Source organism: Ornithorhynchus anatinus, chromosome 13 (assembly GCF_004115215.2).
Source record: "Ornithorhynchus anatinus isolate Pmale09 chromosome 13, mOrnAna1.pri.v4, whole genome shotgun sequence".
NCBI lineage: Eukaryota > Metazoa > Chordata > Mammalia > Monotremata > Ornithorhynchidae > Ornithorhynchus > Ornithorhynchus anatinus.
The window spans coordinates 3,164,775-3,187,798 of record NC_041740.1 but is presented as its reverse complement, the minus strand read 5'-3'; the positions used below and the strand labels follow the sequence as shown (position 1 = coordinate 3,187,798).

Here is a 23,024-nt window from a genome sequence, read left to right as displayed (position 1 = left end):
TGGATGGAATTCCGGGTCATTGCCTCCAACTCCCTGGAAGACAAGTCCAACGCTCTCAGTGTCAGCGCCTCTCTGAAGGCGAGTCTCCTCGGGGGGTGGTCGAGTTCAAGCAGTTGACGATGGAGCACTTGGGCCGGCAGAACGTCACGTATCCGGAAGTGTTCGAGCAGGGCACCGCCACTCCCATGGTGACGGGAGTCCTGTTCGGGGCTCAGGCTTTCTTCGTGTTTGAACGGGAAGTCTCCTCCTCTGAGAGTGTACAGGACATACAGGGAAGCCTCAAACTGTTTGTGACCAGGATCCCTTTGATGAAGATTGAAGGGGAAGGAGCTGCCTGTGTGAAGGAGAAAGATAAGAAGAATGTAGAGAATTTCCGCTGCACATTCTTTGACTTTGCCTTGGAGAAGAATCTATCGATATACACGGAGGCCGTAGAGATCTATGCCTCCCTCCCCAAGCTGCTCGGAGACCATGGGGAGAAGGCCGTGCCAGTGATGATCTGGCCATACCCGGTGGAGAAGCTGGATTCTAGCTGGCCTCGGACTAAGCTGGTCCGAGAGATCAGCATCGCGCTGGTTAATGAGGCGCAGGCCGCGCTGGAGGAGCTGACAGATTGTCTCACCAGGTGCAACGACATGTTGGCCGCCAAGGCGGCAAAATTTCCTGAAATCAAGGGCAGGGCTGAGAGGTTCCGAGAGCTCGGTCAGCTTTACCAACTCATGTTCCAGAAACAACTGTCAAACAACTTACCTCACCTCCAGGGTGGAGGGAAACAGGAAGAAAGCTTGGCAGAGCTCTTAGCCAGGAAAAACGATCACCTTTCAGTGCCCAACAAATTACTGAATTTCTAGATTATTGTGAGGGAGGGATATGGATATAGCATCATTATTATTATTATTATTATTCCTAAGGGCTGGGACACAGGTTAAGCCCTTACTACGTACCAAGCACTGTTCTAAACACTAGGGTAGTTACAAGTAGTTACTAGGGAAACTGAGGCTCAGAGAAGCAAAGTGACTTTCCCCAGGTCACACAGCAGACCAGTGGTGGAGCCGGGATTAGAACCCACATCCTCCTGATTCCCAGACCCGTGCCCTATCCACTAGGCCACACTGCCTCTCTACTATAAATATATGCTAGTAATACTAATAGTATTAATATTAGTAGTAATAATATGAGCCACTAGGCCATAATAATATGGCCTCACTAGGCCACACTGCCTGTTTACTATAAATATATACTAGTAATACTAATAGTATTAATATTAGTAGTAATAATATGGGCCACTTACTGTGCACAGAGCGCTGTACAAGTACTCGGAAAGCATACACAGGTGACAAGTAGACATGGATCCTGTCCCTCGGTGGGCTTATAACCTATGACCTAGAGGCTTATATATGGCATTAAAACCTATATATATGAAGTTGGGGATTCAAGAATTGATTCATGAATGAGTGAATTCATTCAATCGTATTTACTGAGCGCTTACTGTATGCAACGCACTATACTGAGGGCTTGGAAAGTACAGTTCGGCAACAAATAGAGACAATCCCTGTCCAAAGGGCTCACAGTCTAGAAGATAACCCCATCTTATCCAGAGGAGCTTTGCAAACATGCAGATGCACCCCAGGAAGATCCCAGAACACCCCAAGGGCCCTTAGAGGCGAGGCAAGATCACCTTCAGGGCGAGACCGGTGTGGGGAGAGGGATGTGGGTGGGGGTAAAAGAGGGATCGGGGGCCAATCATCTTTGCTCTGCGGGCCAGAGCCCACTGTCCTGGCACCACTTTGGGGTGAGCCAGTTAACTGCCTTACTTTCCACCTCTTGCCAAGTCTTGTCATTCTTGGGTGGGTAATTATATCGGGCGAGGGGCAGCTTCTTTCCTTCCTGGTGGGGTTTGAGGATGAAAGGAGGCGGGGGTAAGCAGCTGAATGATGTCAGATACGGGAAACAGGAATTGAAAGTGAAAGCAGAAAAAGAACGGAGCAGTGATCGGAAGCCATTCGGCTAGGAAAGGAGGTAAGAGCTGTCGGGATCTTGCTAGAGATCTTGCCCATCCGAGGGTGAGTTGAGGACCTTGCGTGGGTTGAGAGCGGTGTCCATTCAGCCCCTGGGGTGCATAAAGCGGGGGAGATCAGGCAGACCAGAGAGGGGAGGAACTGCTGCTTCAGACCAAAGAGACTCAGAGAGCAGCAGTCGTAAGAAAAGGGATCTATAAGAGGAGGGTGAGAGTTCTGACTCTGCTGCTTCTGCTGTCGCCGCCGCTGCTTCTGCCTGTCCTATTTCTCCCCCTTCCCTCTTCCCCATTCCCCTCGGGGGCTTGGATTGGGTTCCTTGACCAAGAGGAATGCAGCGGAGGCAAAGAAAGGGCCGGCTGAGCTGTGATTTTCAGAAACCGAAAGGGCATTTCCCTGTTTCTGGAAGCGGATTTTTCCATGCAGACTCCACTTCCCATTCTGTCCATCCATCCATCCATCCTGTTTACTGAGTGCTTACTGTATGTACAGTACTGTATTAAACTCTTGGGAGAGTGCAATACAACAGCATCGGTAGGCATAATCCCAGCCCTCATGAGGCTTACAATCTAGTTGGGGAGACACACGCTGAAACGAACTACAGTAGGGGAAATGGCAAACTATGAGGATATGGACCTAAGTGCTGGGGGAGTGGAGGAAGGGTGTGTCTCAAAGTGCTTCCGGCTCACAGACCAAATTGTCTAGGTGGCACCAGAGGAGGGCTAATAATGTGGGGAAGTGAAGGGTTAGTCTAGAAAAGTCTCTTGGAAGAGATATGATTTTAGAAGGCTTTGAAGGTGGGGAGAGGAGTAATCTGTCGGGCATCAATCATTCAAGCAATCAATCAATCATATTTATGCAGCGCTCACTGTGTGCAGAGCACTAGAACGAGGGCTGGCGAGAGGACAATATAGCGATATAACGGAGTCGAAAGACACAGTCCCTCCCCAAAATGAGCTTACAGTCTAGAGAGGGAGACAGGCGTTAATATAAATAATCAGTGGATATGAAGGGGGAGGGAGTTCCAGGCCAGAGGGAAGAGAGGGGCAAGGGCCGGTTGGTGAGATAGAAAAGATCGAGGCACAGTGAGCAGATTGACATTAGAGCGGCAAAGTGTTTGTGTTCGGTTGTAGTGGGAGAGGAGATAGGAACTAGAAGAGCTAGGGAAGCAGTGTGGTCTAGTGGCAAGAACCTGGGCCTTGGAGACAGAGGTCCTGAGTTTTAATCCCCACTCTGCCACTGTTTGCTGCGTGACCTGGTGGAAATCACTTCACTTCTCTGTGGCTTTGAGCTCCATCTGTAAAATGGGGGTTGAATCCTCCTCCCTCCTTAGACTGTGAGTCCCATGTGAGACAGGGACTGGCTCCAACCTGATTATATTGAAGCTAGTAGCACCTCAGTGCTCAGAACAGTGCTTGACTCTAGAGTTGAAGCTCCTTGTCAGCAGGAAACATGTCTACCAATTCCATTATACTCTCCCAAGAGCTTAGTACAGTGCTCTGCACATGGTAAGCGCTCAATAATTGATTGACCAACTCAGGGTAAGCACTTAACAAATACCAACATTACGAACTGTGAGAGCAGACCTGGTTCCTGTCCCACAGTGCCGGCTTTTAATTCAGTAAGTGACTCACGCTTAGGAGTTTGGGCTTCATCATCAGAGGGTACTTTCAATTACCCAGCGAACTCTCCTCTCTCATTCACTTCAGGACATCTTCAGTCCTGAAGAAGCAGTGTGGCCTAGTGGACAGAGCACAGACCTGGGAGTCAGAAGAACCTGAGTTCTAATCCCGGCTCCGCCACTTGTCTGCCGTGTGCCCTTGGACAAGTTACTTTGCTGGGCCTCTGTTCCTTCTTCTGTAAAATGGGGTTGAAACTGTGGGCTCTATGTGGGACAGGGACTATTTCCAACCTGATTAGCTCGTACCTACCCCAGGGCTTCAGTAGTATTCAGGGTTCGGGCACTTCTGAATCTGTTAAAGTTAACATCATTAATCATTAACAAATGTGATTTTTTTTTTAAAAAGCACAAAAGTTCACCCTGTAGTCAGCTCAGGAGCCAGGCATGCTACTTTTGATCCCGGGAGGTTACTTTCTCGCCATTCTATCCTGCTTTTTGGGGCTCCTCCACATGATCCAAGTACAGTCATGCGCATGCACACACACACACAGACACACACTCTCTCTCTCTCTCTCACTGAACTTTGCAACATCTCAGCTTTCTCCCTACCCTCATTCTCTGGGCTCCGGGGCAAGGCCGGGAGGAGGCAGAGATAGCAGATCCAAGTTTGAGCTCAGCAATGTAGCTTCCTCTTCCTCTCCCTCTCCAGTGAATGGGGACAGGAGGCTCTGAGGCCCCTTCTCTCTTCCAAACTGACCTCTGGCCTTCCTGGGACCAGGTGGAGACTTGACTCTTCTAACCCTCGTTCCCTACTTGGTCCAGGCCCCTCAAACTCATGCCATCTTCTCATTTAGCCCTGTAGATACTTGATGGACGTTTCACCAGACCCATCCCCGTGGAAAACCTGTATCAGCTTATCCACTGTAGTTGGGGTTTCCACTCTAGAAGGGGAGCTAAAGGAGGCTGTCTTTTCCTGTTTGGCTTTTGCCAAAGAGAGATCATTCATTCATTCATTCAATCGTATTTATTGAGCGCTTACTATGTGCAGAACACTGTACTAAGCGCTTGGAATGTACAATTCGGCAACAGATAGAGACAATCCCTGCCCGATGACGCGTTCACAGTTTAATGGGGAGAGACAGACGGACAAAAACAAGACAACATAATCACGATAAATAGAATCAAGGGGATGGACACCTCATTAACAAAATACATAGGGTAATAAAAATATAGACAAATGAGCACAGTGCTGAGGGGAGGGGAAGGGAGAGGGGGAGGAGCAGAGGGAAAGGGGGCTTAAGCTGAGGGGAGGTGAAGGTGGGGAGGGGAAGAGAGCAGAAGGCGGAGAAAGAGCAGAGAGGGAGCAGAAGGAAAAGGGGAAGCTCAGTCTGGGAAGGCCTCTTGGAGGAGGTGAGCTCTCAGTAGGGCTTTGAAGAGGGGAAGAGAGTTAGTTTGGCGGAAGTGAGGAGGGAAGGCATTCCAGGACAGTGGGAGGACGTGGGCCAGGGGTCGACGTCGGGATAGGCATGAACGGGGGACGGTGAGGAGATGAGTGGCAGAGGAGTGGGGCGTGGGGGTGGGCAGTAGAAAGAGAGAGGGAAGGTGAGGTAAGAAGGGCCAAGGTGATGGAGAGCTTTGAAGCCAAGAGTGAGGAGTTCCAGCCACTGCTGGGAGTGTGTTTCAGGTGAGGACCCACTCGTCTCCTGGAAGGACCATGGATCTTAAACCCATTGAGATGCCGACTCTGGGGCGTCCCCTGCAACTGGGGATGCTGTACGACTGCCGAGATGACAGCTTTGTCCCAGGTAAGCCTCAGCCTGCCCACCTAGGGTGGCAGTCGGTTCCTCTGGGTTCGATCCAATGGTTGCCAAGAAAGGGGTCTGGTCTCAGGATTCAAAAAGAGCTCTGGGAAAGGAGGTGGGACACTAAACCTATGGGGAAGCAGAGAGGCTTAGTGGATAGAGCTCAGGCCTGGAAGTCAGAAGGACCAGGGTTATCATCCCGGATCTCCCACTTGTCTCCCATGTGCCCTTGGGCAAGTCACTTCGCTTCTCTGGGCCTCAGTTTTCTTGTCTGGAAAATGGGGATTAAGACTGTGAGCCCCATGTGGGACAGAGTCTGTGTCCAACCTGATTGACTTATATCTACCCCAGTGCTTAGAACGGTACTTGGCACATAGTAAATGCTTAACAAGTATCATGATTATTATTATCATCATTATTATTGGAACCCACAGAGTTCAAGATTCCCCTGCTGGGGCTCAGAGTTACAGAAACTGAAATGGGGAAATAGTTTAATCCTAAAAGAGGAAACCAACTAAGACAATTTAGCCCTCCAAATAATTTGCTGGCACAGTTGGGATGAGGCAGGCAGAGAAGGTGTGTGGGTGAAGCCCAGAATAATAATCAAAAATAATAATCAATCATATTTATTGAGTGCTCACTGTGTGTAAACCACTGTACTTCATGCTTGGGAGAGTGCAATACAACAATAAAACAGATACATTCCCTACACACGGTGAGCTTACTCTTTAGAGGGGGAGACGGACATTAAAATAAATAAATAAATTACAGATATGTACATATATGCTGTGGGGTTGCGGGGGTGGGCCGTGAGTAAAGGGAGCCAGTCAGGATGATAATAATGATTGGAATATTTTCTAAGTGCCTATTAGGTGTCAAGAACTGTTCTAAGCACTGGGGAGATACAAGATGATCAGGTCGGACACGGTTCCCGTCCTACTCAGGGCTAAATAGGAGGGAGAACAGGTATTGAATCCCCACTTTACAAATGGGGTAACTGAGGCACAGAGAAGGGAATTACCTTGGGAATTACCCAAGGTCACACAGCAAACGTGTGTTTGCCAACTCTGTATACTATACTTCACACTTAGTTCAGTGCTCTGCACATAGTAAGCACTCAGTAAATACCACTGATGGATTTTTTTACTGGAACAGAAAAGCTCTTATGTCAATGGGGCTTTAGCCTGCCCACATCTGGAGAACTGTCTCCTCCTCCGATCTCAGAATTGGGAGGTTAAGAGGAAGGATTACGACTCTCCAGGTTCTATCCTTCACCAATTTTTTTGGTTCTTTTCCCCAGGCTTTACATTATGGAACATCAATGACACAGAAAAGGACATGCACTCCCAGGCGCAGCACCGGACGGAATTCCAGGTCATCGCCTCCGACTCCCTGGAAGACAAGTCCAGCGCTCTCAACGTCCACGCCTCTCTGAAGGCGAGTTTCATGGCGGGGCTGGTCGAGGTGGGAGGATCGGCCAGTTACATGGATGACACCAAGAAATCCAAGCACCAGGCCCGGGTCACGCTCCACTACTCCACTACCACCCACTTCAAGCAGCTGACGATGAAGCACTTGGGTTGGCAGAATGTCATGTATCCGGAAGTGTTCGAGCAGGGCACCGCCACCCACGTGGTGACCGGAATCCTGTTCGGGGCTCAGGCTTTTTTCGTGTTTGACCGGGAATTCTCTTCCTCAGAGAATGAACAGGACATACAGGGAAGCCTGAGCATCTCCATACGAAAGATCCCTATGGTGAGCATCGAAGGGGAAGGAACCCTCCAAATGAAAGATGAAGAAAAGAAGAAAGTGGAGAAGTTCAACTGCACGTTCTACGGGGACTTTGCCCTGGAGAAGAATCCAATAACGTACACCGAGGCCGTAAAGGTCTACTCCTCCCTCCCCAGACTGCTCGGGGCCAATGGGGAGAAGGCTGTCCCCTTGAGAGTGTGGTTATACCCACTGGCGAAGCTGGATTCCAAAGCGGCCAGGTTGGTCCGAGAGATCAGTAGCATGTTGGTGAGCGACGCGCAGGCCGTGCTGGAGGGGCTGACGGATTGTTTCATCAGGTGCAACGACATGTTGGCCACCAAGGCGGCAAAGTTCCCTGCCGTCGGAGAGAAGATCAAGAGGTTTCGTGAACTGTGCCAGAAATTCAAACACAGGTTCCAGAAAGATTTATCGGTGACCCTGCCCAAGATCCGAGGAGGGGGGGCGGGGGAAGAGATCCTGGCCAACGTGTTGACCGCAAGAGGTGATTCTCCGTTCAACCAAACGAGCCTCAACCAGTTTCTGGATCGGAGCGAAGCAGAGATCAACTTTATAGATTCCTACCTGTCTCTGTTGGACCGGGTGGACATCGTCAGTTCCGAGAACAAGCGGGCTCAGATGATCTGCGACCCCCAGATCGACGTGCTGGTCTCGTTCACCCTCACCTCGATAGAGAAAGAGGACCCGTATCTGTCGGAGTTGGATCGCTGGCTTCGCAACAAGAAAGTAGAGGAAGCTGAGCAGACAGACTCTGCCCATGAAGGAGTGAACTCATCACTGTGGTTCAAGCAGGATGAAATTCAGGGGAGATTGCGGAAATTGGTCGTGGCCTTCTCTAAATTTGCAGAAGGCAACGAATCCCAGAGCAAGATTCGGTTCATCGTGGCTGCTGTCTCAGACAAAAACAATCCAGGAGCTTCAATTTACTTGCACATAGAAGGAGTCCTGGCCAGCAGGAATTTCGAGCCCCCGGCCTGCCCTCCCTTCCCCCAGATCGAGGCGATCCGATCGAACCGAATACAGCTAAGACTGTCCACAGCCGGAGGGGGAAGAGAAGGGGTAAAGAGCTATTGTGTCGAATACAGATCTGGAGATTCTAAGTGGACCTCTATGATCGTGGATGGGAAACAAGAGAAGATTGAAATAAATAATTTAAAGTATGATACCAACTATGAGTTCAGGTTCGCTGATGTGTACGAGTCATGGAGGAGCCAGAGGATCAATAAGCGTGTGACGACCCTACCGATAGGGCCTCCCGAGGATTTTTCAGCAGCTCTCAGGGGACGAGAGACTGTGTCCCTCAGCTGGAAGTGTCCAAAGGAAAACGTGAACATGGTCACTGGGTATAAGGTGGAGTACAGACAGGAGGCTGAAGGAGCCAATGAGGCTGAGGAAAGTGACTGGCAAAAACTGATGACAGGAAAGGACACGGAGATCTATACAATCAATGAACTAGGACGTGAGAAGTTCTACAGGTTCCGGGTGTCAGCTGTGTGTGGGGCCAAAGGTGCTGGTGACCCCAGTAAGGAGTGTCCAATCTTGACCAAAGGCACCGGTGTCACCAGGAAGGCATTTCCAATCCCCACCAAGAGAGAAAAAGGTGAGAAAAGAGGAAGAAACTTGTGGTTAGTGAATCCCCAAACATGATTTCCTGTGCCCAGCCCCTCCCAGGACAGTGACACAATCTGCCATTCTCACCCGGCTCCCCTGGCAGGCTCAGAGAAATTGTCTCCCTGCCTGCCTCCTGCATCTTTCCTCCCTCCTGTTGACCTAATTCAGGCCAGAGTCAGTTCTTCTCTGGTTCACTGGTCTTATTGGGCAGCTATTTCTCCTTCCTGCTCCAGATGAGTTGCTTCCTCAAGTAACAGGACGTTGGGCACAGGAGGGAAGAAGGAAACAAGCCAGAGGGAGAGGTTTAGTTGGAGAAACCCAGATCCCCATCCCCATCCAGTTCCTGTTTTGACAGTCAGCCAGCCCAATTCTCCCACACACGTTGGGGACGTGAATCTCATCCTTCCTCCTCGTGTGGGAAAGGAGGAACCATTGCCTGCCCCTTCCTAGTTCAGCTCTGCTCCCAAAGTGGCTGCAGTTTGCCTGGAGAAACCATGTGATAGCTTCCCCTTTGACATTCATCCGAACATTTACAGATAGACAGTCTAATATCCCTTATTTCCCCTCTCTCTATATCCCTCAATCCCTACCCAACAACGGGCTAAATGCTTACTTTGTTCCAGACACTGTACTAAGCTCTGGGATAGATTCAAGACAATTGGACTGGATGCAGTCCCTCCCACATGGGGCTCACACTCTACATTGGAGGAAGGAGGATTTAATCTCCATTTTACCGACGAGGTAACTGAGGGACATGCCCAAGAAAACGCAGCAGACAAATGGCAGAGCCGGGATTAGACCCCTGTTCGCCTTGTTTTCAAATCCTGTTTGCCCCGTCCTCTTTCTTCCTAATTAATGGAAGATGACCATCCAGTCTCTCTCCTGCTCTGAGATACGATGCAATTAATGGTTACCTGATTAGGAGTTCCCTCCTCTCCTTCGAATTCATCATCATCATCAATGTCAATGTCATAGTTTGAGTGACCCCTGGGTGCAGAAATTTGACTTATACAACACTCGGGGAAATCTACATCACAAGTATCAGATGAGCCGCCCTGCCTTCTGGAGGCCTGCAGTTTAATGGGGAATCCCCACCCCTTCCCCTGGTTGTGCTGTAGGAAAATCTCCATCTGGCCACTCTCCAACAGAAACAACGTGGAGCTCTGCTTGGACCCAACAGAAGCAGCGTAATCTAGTGGAAAGAGCTAAGGCTTGGGAGTCAGTGGACTCGGGTTCTAATCCCAGCTCCGCCACTTGTCTGCTGCGTGGCCCTGGGCAAGTCACTTCACATCTCTGTCCCTCACTTACCTCATCTGTAAAATGGGGAGTAAGGCATTGAGCCCCATGTCGGCAGGGATTGTGTCCAACCTGATTATCTTGTATCCACCCCTGTGCTTAGTACAGTGCCTGGCACTTGGTAAACACAACATATGTCATTTAAAAAACCAAAGCAGTCAAACCATCTGGCAAGGGGGGTGAGCAGAAGGAGAGAGCAGTCTGAGCAGGAAGCCACAGCAGAGGGGAGAGAAGGAAAAGGAAAAAGATGAGATTAAGGGGAAAGTGCATCCTCACAGATGGCACCTGGAGAGTCTCCAGTACTCTACCAGTCTCGGCTAAGGGAGGGAGAATCCAGCAGAGGCTCAGCCATTCCATTCCTTGCTTGGGCAGTGGCCAGCGAGTGGAAGGCCATCGGCTACAATTCAAGACTCAGCTGCAGCGGCATGGGAGAGAGTCGAGGACGGCAGGCGGTTCTTGAGGAGTAGGGAAGCGTGTCCTGAATGTTTTTATAGAAAAATGATCCAGGCAGCAGAGTGAAGCATGGACTGGAGTGGGGCGGGGCGGGAGACAGGAGGCTGGGAGGTCAGCAAGGAGACCGTAATGAAGGCAGCAACTGGGTTTTCTGGTTACTCCAAATCCTCCCTGTTTATCGCTGACTCTCAGCCACAATGACTCTGTTTCTTTCTCTACAGAGACGCTCACGCTGGATCCAGAAACAGCCAACGAATACCTGTGCCTGTCCTGGGACAAAAAATCTGTGGAATGGATCATACCACCACAGAAGGTGTCCCAGAATCACAAGAGATTTGTAGGGGAAGCCTATGTGCTGGGCTCCACTGGCTTCAATTCGGGCCAGCACTACTGGGAGGTGGAGGTGGAAGGGAAGGGACTATGCAAGATTGGGGTGGCCGCGGAGTCTGTGGAGAGGAAGAGTAACCAGGCCCATCAGGAGACCATTTGGAGTCTGACTATTTGCACCCCTTACCACGTGCTCATTGATAACGAACCTCACCGAAACATAGAAGTCCCATGCATCGTGGGGGTCTTACTCGATTTCCCTGGGGGGCAGGTGACTTTCTTTAATGCAGAAACCCAGCAAGAGATCCACGCTTACCGCACATCTTTCAAAGAGAAAATCTTCCCTTTTTTGGGGTTTCTGGGACTGGGATCCCGGCTGACCCTGAGACCCTGAGTCACTCTCTTAGTAATGGCATTTGTTATTGGTTTTTATTAAGTGCTTACTATGTGCCGAGCACTCTTCTAAGCCTTGGGGTAGATACAATATAATCAGGTTGTCCCGTTTGGGGTGCGTAGTCTTCATCCCCATTTTACAGATGAGGTTACGGAGGTACAGAGATGTTAAGTGGCTTGCCTAAGGTCACACAGTGGAGAAGTGGCGGTGGCGGGATTAGAACCCACATCCTCTGACTCCCAAGCCCTTGCTCTTTCCACTAAGCCACACTGCTTCTCTGCCGTTGTTGCTAATGGTATTTGCTAAGCGCTTACTATGAGCCAAACACTATTCGTCAAATGCTTAGTACCTGCCAAGCACTGTACTAAGCCCTGATGTAGGTCAAAGAGAATCAGTTTGGATACAGTTCCTGTCCCACGTGGGGCACACAGTCTGATTCTTCCTCTCTGCTGCTCTCCGGTTCACCAGAGACACAGATTGGGAACCCGTATGCGGATTCATCCTGAAATCTAATGTGGGTAACTCAAAATGGGAGAGAGTTTTGGCAGAGGTGTGCTGAAAGATGTTTAAGAAAGATGATGTGGCAGAGTGTAGTGTTGCCTGAAGGGGGAAAGGCTGGAGACAGGAGACCAGAAAGGAGGTTAGCAATTTAAAAAAATTAAAACGAAAAAATAATACAATCTAGTTGGGAGTGGAAAGGAATGGGTAAATTTGTGAAATATTCTGGAGGAAAAATCGGTGGACTTTTACTCTTCTGGGAAGCAGCAAGCTCTCACCCACTTCCCACAAATAAACTGGATTTCCCCTCTTCTTCCCCCCACCCACACTCTTTCCAGGATCCGAGCCTTCAGCCTTAGACTGTAAACTCCTTGTGGGGAGGGAGTATGTCTACCAACTCAGATAGAGTGTACTCTCCCAAGTGCTTAGTACAGTGTTCTGCTCACAAACAAATACTCAATAAATAAAATTGATTGATTGATCAATTGAGCCATGGTTTGGACTCATCCCCTTCTGCTCTCAAAATGAAATTCTTCTCATTGTTCAGTGATAAGATAGCTGGCTTTGAGGCTGTGGAGGATGCGCATCAAGATATACAGTACATATATATGACATTTGTGGCATTTGTTAGGTGCTTACAGAGAAGCAGCATGGCTTAGTGGATAGAGCCTGTACCTAGTCAGAAGGAGCTGGGTTCTAATCCTGGCTCCGCCACACATCTGCTGTGTGACCTCGGGCAAGTCACTTAACTTCTCTGGGCCTCAGTTAACTCATCTGTAAAATGAGGATTGAGACTGTGACCCCTTTGTGGGACAGGGACTATGTCCAACCTGATTAACTTATATCTACCCCAATGCTTTGAACAGTGCTTGGCACATTATAAGCGCTTAACAAAATGCCATTATCATCATTATTATTATTATTATGTGTCAGGCACTATATGAGCTAATCAGGTTGGACACAGTCCCTGTTCCACATGGGGCTATCCGTCTTAATCCCCATTTTACAGATGAGGTAACTGAGGCATAGAGAGGTGAAGTGAATTGCCCCAGGTCACCTATCAGACAAGCGGCAGAGCTGGGATTAGAACCCAGGTCCTCCTGACTCCCAAGCCCATGTCCTATCCACTAAGCCTTGCGAGAGTGACTCCAACTTGTATTATCTGACCCTGGGGGCAACAAGGCCAAAGGACGACTTAGAGGAGAAACTGTATCATCTTTCTGAGGAGTTCTGAGGACCTGAATTGTTGGAGGGGAACCAAAAAGTTTTGCAGAGGGACTAAGGAGGGGCTAAATTGCTCTGCTGGGCAGGAAAAAGTGCTGGATAGGGCTTTGCCCGCAAGGGAATAAGTCTGGGGGGGCAGGGAAAGAGGGGATTTCCATTCCCCCCGGCTTACCTGTTGAAGGAAAAAGACAGCAAGAAATCCTGAATAGCCCCCTGCTGCCATACACCCCTCCCCCCGAGAACAACGGATAAAGGGGGGGAAAGAACTGTCTCTCTTTGCCTGGCGTGGAACCACCTAAGCCATCAAAGACATAAACCAGGATGACAACACTCTGCGGGCGGTATGACTCCTTGAAACCCCTCCAATGTGGGAGGTTTCTAATCCCAACTCCACTACTTGTCTGCTGTGTGACCTTGGACAAGTCACTTAACTTCTTTGTGCTTCAGTTACCTCATCTGTAAAAATGATTAAAAAATGTGAGTCCCAGGTGGGACAATCTGACTACCCTGTATCTACCCCAGCGCTTATAACAGTGCTCTGCACATAGTAAGCGCTTAACGAATAACATAATTATTATTATCTTCATCAAGACTTGGGGCAAACCAGTTATATTGGTAACTATAGGTGTCGTACTTCATGTGCGTCTGTGTGTGTCTGTGCGTGAGTATGAGCCTCACCCCTGTCTTAGTGAAAAATATAACTTTCCTCTGTAACAGTGGTCCTTGGTTGTACTTTTGGAACATGTCATTTGAGAGCCCAAATTAAAAAGGGAGTCAAATCCCAGGTTATGGACTCGTAGGTTGAGCCCCTGATATTGTGGGGGAGCAATCCCCGGGCGGGGCTCATGACAAAATATATATAAAGTTTGAGATACAAGAATAAATAACCCCATCATCTCCAGAGGAGCATTGCAAGTATGCCAACACACCTCAAGAACATCCCAGAACACCTGAAGGGTCCTAGGAAGATCACTTTCAGGGTAGAATCGGGGTGGGGAGAGGGATGTTGGTGGGAGTAAAAGAGGGATTAAGGGCCACCAGCCGTTTAGGACAGTACCCATGCTTAGAACATTGTTTGGCACATAGGAAGCGCTTAACAAATACCGTCATCGTCAATCATCTCTTCTCTGTGGGCTGGAATCAATTGGCCAGGAACCACTTTGGGGTGACCCAAGTAACTGCTTTGCTTTGCATATCGTATCGTTCTTGGGTGGGTAATTATGTCGGGGCTCCAGTATGTTGCCGATAACAGGCAGTGATTAGTAAGTGATAAAGATCAGTTCTGCAGAACAGGAGCAGAAAATGAAAGCAGATGCTGGACACAGCAGTAAAGAGAAGTCTTTGACTCTTGTTTCTAGGGAAGGAGATAGCAGCTGTCGGAATCTCACTAGAGACTTTGCTTGCGCGAGGGTGAGTTGGGGACCTTACCTGGGTTGAGGGGATTAAGAGGGGGGACTACTCCCACTCAGTCAGAGGAGACGAGACAGAGCAGAGAAGGGAGGCACTGCTGCTTCCAACCAAAGAGCATCAGAGAGTAGCGGCAATAAGGAAGGGAGGAGGGTGCGGGTCTTAACACGGCTCCTGCTGCCATCTGTCCTGTTTCTCCTCCTCCCCTCTCCCCTGCCCCATTCCGGGGGCTTGGATTGGGTCCCTTGACCCCAAGGAACTCAGTGGAGGCAAAGAAGGGGCCGACCCTAGCTGCTATTTTCAGAAACGGAAAGGGCATGTCCTGTTCCGGAATTCAGATTTTTCTACCCGGTCTCCACATCCCCACATCCCATTCCCCCATCTGTCCATCCATCCATCCGTCCATCAATCCATCAATAAATCAATCGTGTTTATTGAATGTTCACTGAACGCAGAGCACTGTACTAACCTCTTCAGAGAATATGGTACAATAGAGTTGGTAGACACTATCCCAGCCCTCATGGTGCTATCCACCAGGCTACTTTTGATCCTGGGAGGTTCTTTCCTGGCCATTTTATCCTGCTTTTCAGGGCTCCACTCCTCCAAGCACATGGGCATGCATACACACATATGCACACACACACTCACACATGCTGAACTTTGCAAGAACAACTCAGCACTCCTCCTTCCCCTATTCTTGGGTCCCGGGGCAGGGCCCGGAGGAGGCAGAGTCAGAAGACCTAGGGTTGGGCTAAGCAATGTTGCTTCCTCTTCCTCTCCCTCTGAAATGGGTGAGGAGAGGAGGCCCTGAGGCCCCTTAACTCTTTCACCACTGACCCCTGGTCCTCCCAGGGCCCCCCAAGCAGGAATTCACTTTCTTCTACTTGGTCCAGATCCCTCTGCCCTCACCATCCATCTGCATCTTTGTTTTGCATTGCCTGTAGTTAATAATAATAATAATAATAATGATAATATGGCATTTGTTAAGTGCTTACTATCTGTTGCCGATTTGTACATTCCAAGTGCTTAGTACAGTGCTCTGCACATAGTAAGCGTCAATAAATACTACTGAATGAATGAATCAGGAACTGTACTAAGTACTGGAGCGAATACAAGCAAACCGGGTTACATACAGTCCTTGTCTCGCAGGGGGCTCTTGATCCCCATTTTACAGATGAGGTAACTGAGTCACTGAGAAGTGAAGTGACTTGCTAAAGGTTGCACAGCAGGCAAATGGCAGAGGCGGAATTAGAACCCAGAACCTTCTGACTCCCAGGCCCGTGCTCTATCCACCAGGCCAGGTTGTATAGTCAATGGCCTTGACCACTAGGAGGCATGAACGACTATTCCAGCCTCGAAGGACTACTGAAAACCTCTATCAGCCCAGCCAAGGTTGCCAGGGTTTCCACTCTAGAAAGGGTTGTAAAGGAGGCTGTGTCCTGCTGGGCTTTTGCCCAGGAAAGATAGTGGTGACCAGATGTCACCCGGCACACGGGGACGGGTTCGAGGATGGGCACCGGGAGAGTGAGAGACCAGAAACAGAAAGGCTAAGCCATGCAAAATTTATTCCATGTGGTCAACTGAACTTCCCGTTTGGGAGGAACATACTTATTTTTACTTTAGTGCCCTATAACGTTCTGCATCCACTCAAACTGAAATCTTCCCTCTTGAGAAGAATACACTTATGTGGCCAGCACGGTCTCCAAATTCTACCAGCTGGCTTAACTGGGAAGAAGATACCGGTTGTCTCCAGGGGCTACCTTTCGAATCTCCCAGCCATCGAGTCTTCAGGGTTACCTTTTAAATCATCCAGCAATTTAACTCTCCCCCAGAGGGGTTATTCTCTTCTCCTTGCTCTGGGGAGGAGGTGTTATCACCCCACTCTGAGTAGAGGCGACTCACCGCGTTGATGTGACAGAGTTCCAACTTGCTTCAAAGAGTTCACCTCCTTCGCTCTTGTGCACGAGTCCCAGAGCACGGCTGCTGGAAATCTAGATATCAGGCCGAGCTCATCCACTTTAAGTTTATCCTTGTGCGCTATAACTCCACCTTCTCCTCTGCCTGGTGAAATTATTTCTCCTTCCTTCCTGCCACTCATGCCCATTGTCTTCACCACATGTTCCAGATGTTTAATTCCCTCCTCAAACCCCCTGTTCCCCTGCGTCCCCCATCCCTTCCCTGACTCAGCCCTCCTTTCCACTTTTCCCACTCCCTTCTGCATCTCCCTGACTTGCTTACGTTACTCTTGACTCTTCTGTCTCATTCCACCCACATATTTAATCCATCACTAAATCCTGTTGGTCCCACCTTCACGATGTTGCTAAAATTCGCCCTTTCCTCTCCATCCAAACTGCCACCGCTTTAATTCAATCACTCATCCTATCCCTCCTGGATTATCGCATCAGCCTCCTTGCTAGCCTCCCAGCCTCCCGTCTCTTCCCACTCTAGTCCTTACTTTACTCTGCTGCCTGGATCATTTCTCTACCAAAACGTTCAGGCCATCTTTCCCCACTCATCGAGAACCTCCAGTAGTTGCCCATCCACCTTCACATCTAACAGACACTCCTCACCATTGGTTTTAAAGCACTTAATCACCTTACCTTCTCCTACCTCACTTCGCTCTTCTCCTATTACAACCCAGCCCACATACTTCGCTCCTCTAATGCCAACCTTTTCACTGTAGCTCAGTCTTGTCTAACGCTCCAAAGACCTCTCGCCCATATCCTTGTCCTGGAACGCCCTCCCTTCCCATATCCGACGGACAATTACTCTCCCTTCTTTACTGAAGGCCCATCTCCTCCAATAGCCTTGGGGATGGGGTAGGATTTTGGGTGTGCGCTGGAAGAGTTGCGGTCAAGTGGAACCCGGAAAGGCTTGCAAATAAAGGTACCAGGTTCGGGATGGCTCGGGGATGTTCATCACTCGTTCCCCCGTGGGGTGAGCAGGCAGCAACTACTTTCCACCCTTTCCTGTTCTCTCAGCTCGCTCTCTTGAGTCTGTTCATTTCTACACCAAGGTCACGAAAACCTCTCATGCGATTGCGAGATCAGAGTCGTTTCTCTGATAAAATTCTGTAACACACAGTGATAACAGAGAGCAGGAAGTATGGTGGGAGTGCAGAACAGATGGGACACCTTGTACTGTAGCATTTTGAGGCCAGAATACAAGAAAGTGATCATGTTTTGTGTATCAGCGGTGCTTGATAGATGGGAGAATGGGCCAGTGTAGTGAGGAAAAACACTGTTTCTCATTTATATTTCAGGCAGTAGCATTATTTCTTTCTTTCTTTCAAAAATTTTGAGTGCTTACTGTTTGCAAGACACTGTAGTTTGCACTTGGAAGAGAACATATAACAATAAACAGTCACATTCCCTGCCTACAGTGAGCTCCCAGTTTAGGGGGGGAGACAGACATTAATATAAACAAGTAAATAAATACATAAACAAACATATAAGTAAATATTTTTTATATTTTTTCCACAACTTAGCAAACATCCTAGAAAGTAAAGTCTCCGCATCTGCATGACTAATAGCTGATAGCTCCGAGAATAAAATTGGCAAATCTTCAATCAACCAATCCATCAGTGATATTTACCACGTGCAGAGCACAATGTGGTGAGCCCACAATAAGCTGCTTTACTAGTGACTGTTTGTAATCATTCATTCATTAATTCCATCGTATTTATTGAGTGCTTGCTATGTGCAGAGCACTGTATGAAGTGCTTGGAAAGTACAATAAAGCAATAAAGAGAGACAATCCCTGCCCACAATGGGCTTACAGTCTGGGGGGGTGGGGAGGGTGACAGACATCAAAACAAGTAAACAGGCCTCATTATAAATAAAAAGAATTATAGATATACATATATATATGTGGGGCAGGAAGAGGGGGAGGGCAAAGGGAGCAAGTCGAGGTGATGTGGAAGGGAGGGGGAGCTGAGCAAGGGGGGCTTAGTCTGGGAAGGTCTCTAGGAGGAGGTGTGCCTTCAACAGGGCTTTGAAGGGAGAAGAGTGATTGTTAGGCAGATTTGAAGAGGGAGGGAAGAGTGACTGTTAGGTGGATTTGAGGAAGGAGGGCATTCCAGGCCAGTGGTAGGATGAGGGCCAGGGGTTGGCGGTGAGACGCACAAGATGGAGGCCCAGTGAGAAAGTTAGCATCAGAGAAGCTGTGTATGCAGGCTGGGATGTAGAAGGAGAGAAGGCAGGTGAGGTAAGAAGGAGCAAGAAGATGAAGAGCTTTGAAACCAATAGTGAGGAGTTTTTGTTTGATATGAAGGTTGATAGGCAACAACTGGAGATTTTTGAGGTGCGGTGGGGGGCGGCGGTGTGACATGCCCTCAACGTTTCTGTAGTAAAATAATCCGGGCCGCAGAGTGAAATATGGACTGAAGTGGGGAGAGGCAGGAGGTTGGGAGGTCAGAAAAGAGGATAAGATGAGTGACTGTACTAATGTGGTAGCAGTTAGGATGGAGAAGAAAAGGTGAGCATAGGTGAGGATGGAGAGGACCTCACGAACAACAAGGAAGAGACTGGCGAAGACATTCATTCATTCATTCAATAGTATTTATTGAGCGCTTACTATGTGCAGAGCACTGTACTAAGCGCTTGGAATATACAATTCGGCAACAGATAGGGATAATCCCTGCCCAATGACAGGCTTAGATGCGCTCTCCTTGAGACAGGCCTCTGGCTGGCCTCTGGGGTCAGAGCATGGAGGGAAGAGCGGTTTTCTCTCCCTGCTCTCCCCAGTAACGGGCCTGGGGTGATCAATAACTGCCGCCTAGAGCCCCAGCTGCGACACTTAAGTAGATAAAAGGCAGTTGTTTTGAATACTGAGGAAGCACTGCAGAGGCACGCTGGAGCCCACGGAGGAGAAGCCCTCAGAGAAGAAGCAAGAAGGAAGCACGAAGGAAGCACACGGAAAGCAGAAGCAGCAGCACTTGGAAGCAGAAAGAAGAAGCACTGACCGAATGGGCTCCCTTGACCAGCAGACTGGTATTGGACCCTCAGTGGAGCGGAGCGATTGTGTTTATGGGTCACTCCCTTGTATGTTGGTAAAACTAAGTAAAAATCTTTCCGCATAAATCTTGGTGGTCGGTGGTGTAGTCTGACTCCACTACAAGTGCTTAGTACAGTGCTCTGCACATAGTAAGTGCTGAATAAATACAATTGAATGAATGAATGAATGAATACTACATGCCACTGAGGCTCCCCCGGTCCAGGAAAGTCCTGGTTGGTACCAGCCGGGGACTGGCGACACACTGTATTAAGCACTTGGGATATTGTAATGCAATTGAGTTGGTAGACAGGATCGCTGCTCTCAAAGTTTATAAACTAGCCTCTCACTGAAAAATCCCCAAATTGCCCCACGATTAGTCCTGAATTTCACTTAATTGATCTTTTCTTGAGCCAGGATAAAGAGATAAGATGTGAAAAATTGACAAAGATGGAATTTTAAAGAAAATCTAACCCATCCTAAGTCTTCTAGACTGTGAGCCTGTTGTTGGGTAGGGATGGTCTCCGTTGCCAAATTGTACTTTCCAAGCGCTTAGTACAGTGCTCTTGAATGAATTGAATGAATGAATGATTGAATGAATAAGTCCCTCTCGAGGGCCCATCTGGACAGTGTCTGCCTAGAGGAGCCCATCTGCTTATTTCTTCTGCCTTCTAAAAGAAATTATTCATCATCAATATCATGATGATGATGGTGATGATAATAAAGTTTCAAAAATCATTCATTTTTTTCTTATGCGGTTGTCTTGAGAGTATTTATTAAGCACATACTGTGCGCAGAGTGCTGTACAAAGTGCTGGGAAAGGGTATACAGGTAACAAGTAGACAAAAACCCTCTCTCTTGGAGGGTTTTAAGCTATAAAAGGCATTCTCTCTTTCCTCTCCCACCCCACCCCAACCTGGGGATAGGAAGGATACTCCGAAATTCCTGGGCAAGGAAGTACCTACTCCCAGAGACCCCTCCCCAAGAGAAAGCTAATCTGCCCAATTTTTGGTATTTACTTATCTGGTAGAGAGGCAGCATGGAGTAGTGGATAGAGCAGGAGGCTGGGAATCAGAAGGACATGGATTCTAATCCCAGCTCCTCCACTTGTCCGCTGTGTGACCTTGGACAAGTCACTCAACTGTCTGTGCCTCAGTTCCCTCATCTGTACAATGAGGATTAAGACCTCATATGGGACAAAGACTGTGTCCAATCTGATTGCTTTGTATCTACCCCAAGCGCTTAGAACAGTGCCTGGCACATAGTAAACGCTTAACAAATACCATTATGATGATCTGTGATTCCACCTGGAACGCAAGCATTCTCAGGGGCCTAGGGAAAAAGAGGCGGGGCTTGTTAACTGAGGTCATCGTGGTCATTTTATGGTATGCCTGAGTTACAGCTGGCTGTTTGGGGCAAGATGTGATTGAGAAGCAGCATGGAGTAGTGGATAGAACAGAAGGACACGGGTTTTAATCCCGACACTGTCATTTGTCTGCTGCGTGACCTTGGACAAGTCACTTCACTTCTCTATACCTCGGTTACCTCATCTGTAAAATGGGGATTGAGACTGTGAGCCCCAGGCGGGACTGGGACTGTGTCCAACCCGATTTGCTTGTATGCAACCCAGTGCATAGTACAGTGCCTGGCACACAGTAAGCGCTTATAAAATACCATGATCGTTACGATCGATTATTATGTATGAAGTGACCGTGTACTGTACAGTGATTGTCCCAACCACCACTTCTTCCCTGCTTCCTGCAACCCTGACCCATCCCGCCTTCTGGGTGTTTTTTTTTTAATTGGCCAACTTCAGAATCGGTTTGTAGGATCTGAGGTAGAATAATTCTGCGTTCACTCTAGTTCCCCTCTCTCCACGAGCGAATTGACCCCTTAGGACTGTGGACCTTAATCTCTAGGTTGTAAGTTCCTGGTAGGCAGTGAATGTTTCTACCAACTCTGGTGTACTGTACTCTCCCAGGTGCTTAATACAGTGCTTTCCACACGGTTAGCATTCTATTCATTCATTCAATTGTATTTATTGAGCGCTTACTGTGTGCCGAGCCCTGTACTAAGCCCTTGGGAAAGTACAATACAACGATAAACACTGATATTCCCTCTCCACAACAAGCTTACACTCAGTAAATACCATTGATGATTATTAGAAGATGCCCCTAGATGAGCAAGGCATAGAAGTTTAGTTGTCCTTCCAGCGTGGCTCAGTGGAAAAAGCATAGGCTTGAGAGTCAGAAGTCATGGATTCGAATCCCGGCTCTGCCACTTGTCAGCTGTGTGACTATGGGCAAGTCACTTAAAAATAATAATGTTGGTATTTGTTAAGTGCTTACTATGTGCAGAGCACTGTTCTAAGCGCTGGGGTAGATACAGGGTCACTTCACTTCTCTGTGCTTCATTTACCTCATCCGTAAAATGGTGATGAAGACTGTGAGCCTTACGTGGGACAACCTGATGACCCTGTATCTACCCCAGTGCTTAGAACAGTGCTCTGCACATAGTAAGCGCTTAACAAATACCAACATTATTATTATTATTATTATTTTCCACAGGGAAAGGGTGTGGGTCATTCAGTTAGAGAGACCATCTGATCCGGTCACCTGGGTCCAAAAAAGGGTTCCAGGTGGCTAAGGGAAGTATGGCCTAGTAGATGGAACACAGGAGTGGAAGTTCAGAAGGAGTTGAGTTCTAATCCTGGCTCTGCCACTTGTCTGCTGTGTGAACTTGGACAAGTCACTTAACTTTTCTGTGCCTCTGTTTCCTCATCTGGAAAATGGGGATTGATACTGTGAGTTCCATGTGGATATGGACTGTGTCCAACCTGATTAGTTTATATCTACCTCAGCACTTAGTACAGTGCCTGGAACATAGTAAATATTTAACAAAGACCAATAAAAAGAATGGACCTCCCCACCAGCACTAATATGGAGGCTGTGCTGCCACTCCTCCTCCTGGGATCTGGGCCCTTATGATTCCTCGGTTTAACCCCTCTGGCTCCCAGAGGATTTCTTTCTCCTAGAATTCTCTTAGAAATCCTCCTCATTGCTCAATGAGAAAATTTCCTTCCCTACTGTGCTTTTTTGAAAAAAAAAATGGCATTTGTTGAGTGTTTCCTTTGTTAAGCACTGGGGCAGGAACAAGCTAATCAGTTTGGACACAATCCCTGTCCCATATGGGGCTTAGTTTTTATCCCTATTTTACAGATGAGGGAACTGAGGCCCAGAGAAGCTAAGTGACTTGTCCAAGGTCACACAACAGCCTAGTGGCAGAGCCAGGATTAGAACTCGGTTTGCTGACTCCTTGACTCGTACTCTTTCCGTTAGGCAATGCCTCTTCTCTGTTCCCAGTAGGAGGGTCATTTCCCAAAAATAAGAGATTGTGGTTGAATCAGAAAGTGAAAGCTCCAGTGGACAGCGTTCATTCATTCATCCATTCAATCGTATTTTTTAAGCACTTTCCCCAACCATCCATCCGTCAATCAACCAATCAATCCATCACGTTTATTGAGCGCTTTCTGAATGCATTTGTATCTTTGCCTGATGCTGTCGAGTCATTTCCAACCCATAACGACTCCATGGATACATCTCTCCCAGAAAATG

General features: G+C 48.3%; 1 protein-coding gene across 3 annotated transcripts; it reads left to right on the top strand.

The window, feature by feature from the left end:
• The first annotated feature begins 1,853 nt into the window (after positions 1-1,853).
• Positions 1,854-12,276, top strand: LOC100090618 (stonustoxin subunit alpha-like). Of its 3 annotated transcripts, none has more exons than XM_039913989.1 (4): positions 1,854-2,019; positions 5,321-5,441; positions 6,739-8,808; positions 10,790-12,276. In XM_039913989.1, the coding sequence occupies exons 2-4, from the start codon at positions 5,351-5,353 to the stop codon at positions 11,287-11,289; spliced, it is 2,661 nt and encodes an 886-aa protein (XP_039769923.1). In that variant the 5' UTR covers positions 1,854-2,019; positions 5,321-5,350; the 3' UTR covers positions 11,290-12,276. The 3 variants fall into 3 exon arrangements, with proteins under 3 accessions (XP_039769923.1, XP_039769922.1, XP_039769921.1); XM_039913988.1 differs by having other exon boundaries at positions 5,311-5,441; XM_039913987.1 differs by having other exon boundaries at positions 5,298-5,441.
• The last annotated feature ends 10,748 nt before the right edge of the window (positions 12,277-23,024 follow it).

Excerpts from the sequence above, each read along its gene's own strand:
- LOC100090618 (XM_039913989.1), top strand. The coding sequence starts at position 5,351 with ATGGATCTTAAACCCATTGAGATGCCGACTCTGGGGCGTCCCCTGCAA. Across the intron at positions 5,442-6,738 it reads AGATGACAGCTTTGTCCCAG|GCTTTACATTATGGAACATC; the intron begins GTAAGCCTCAGC and ends TCTTTTCCCCAG. Across the intron at positions 8,809-10,789 it reads CCCCACCAAGAGAGAAAAAG|AGACGCTCACGCTGGATCCA; the intron begins GTGAGAAAAGAG and ends CTTTCTCTACAG.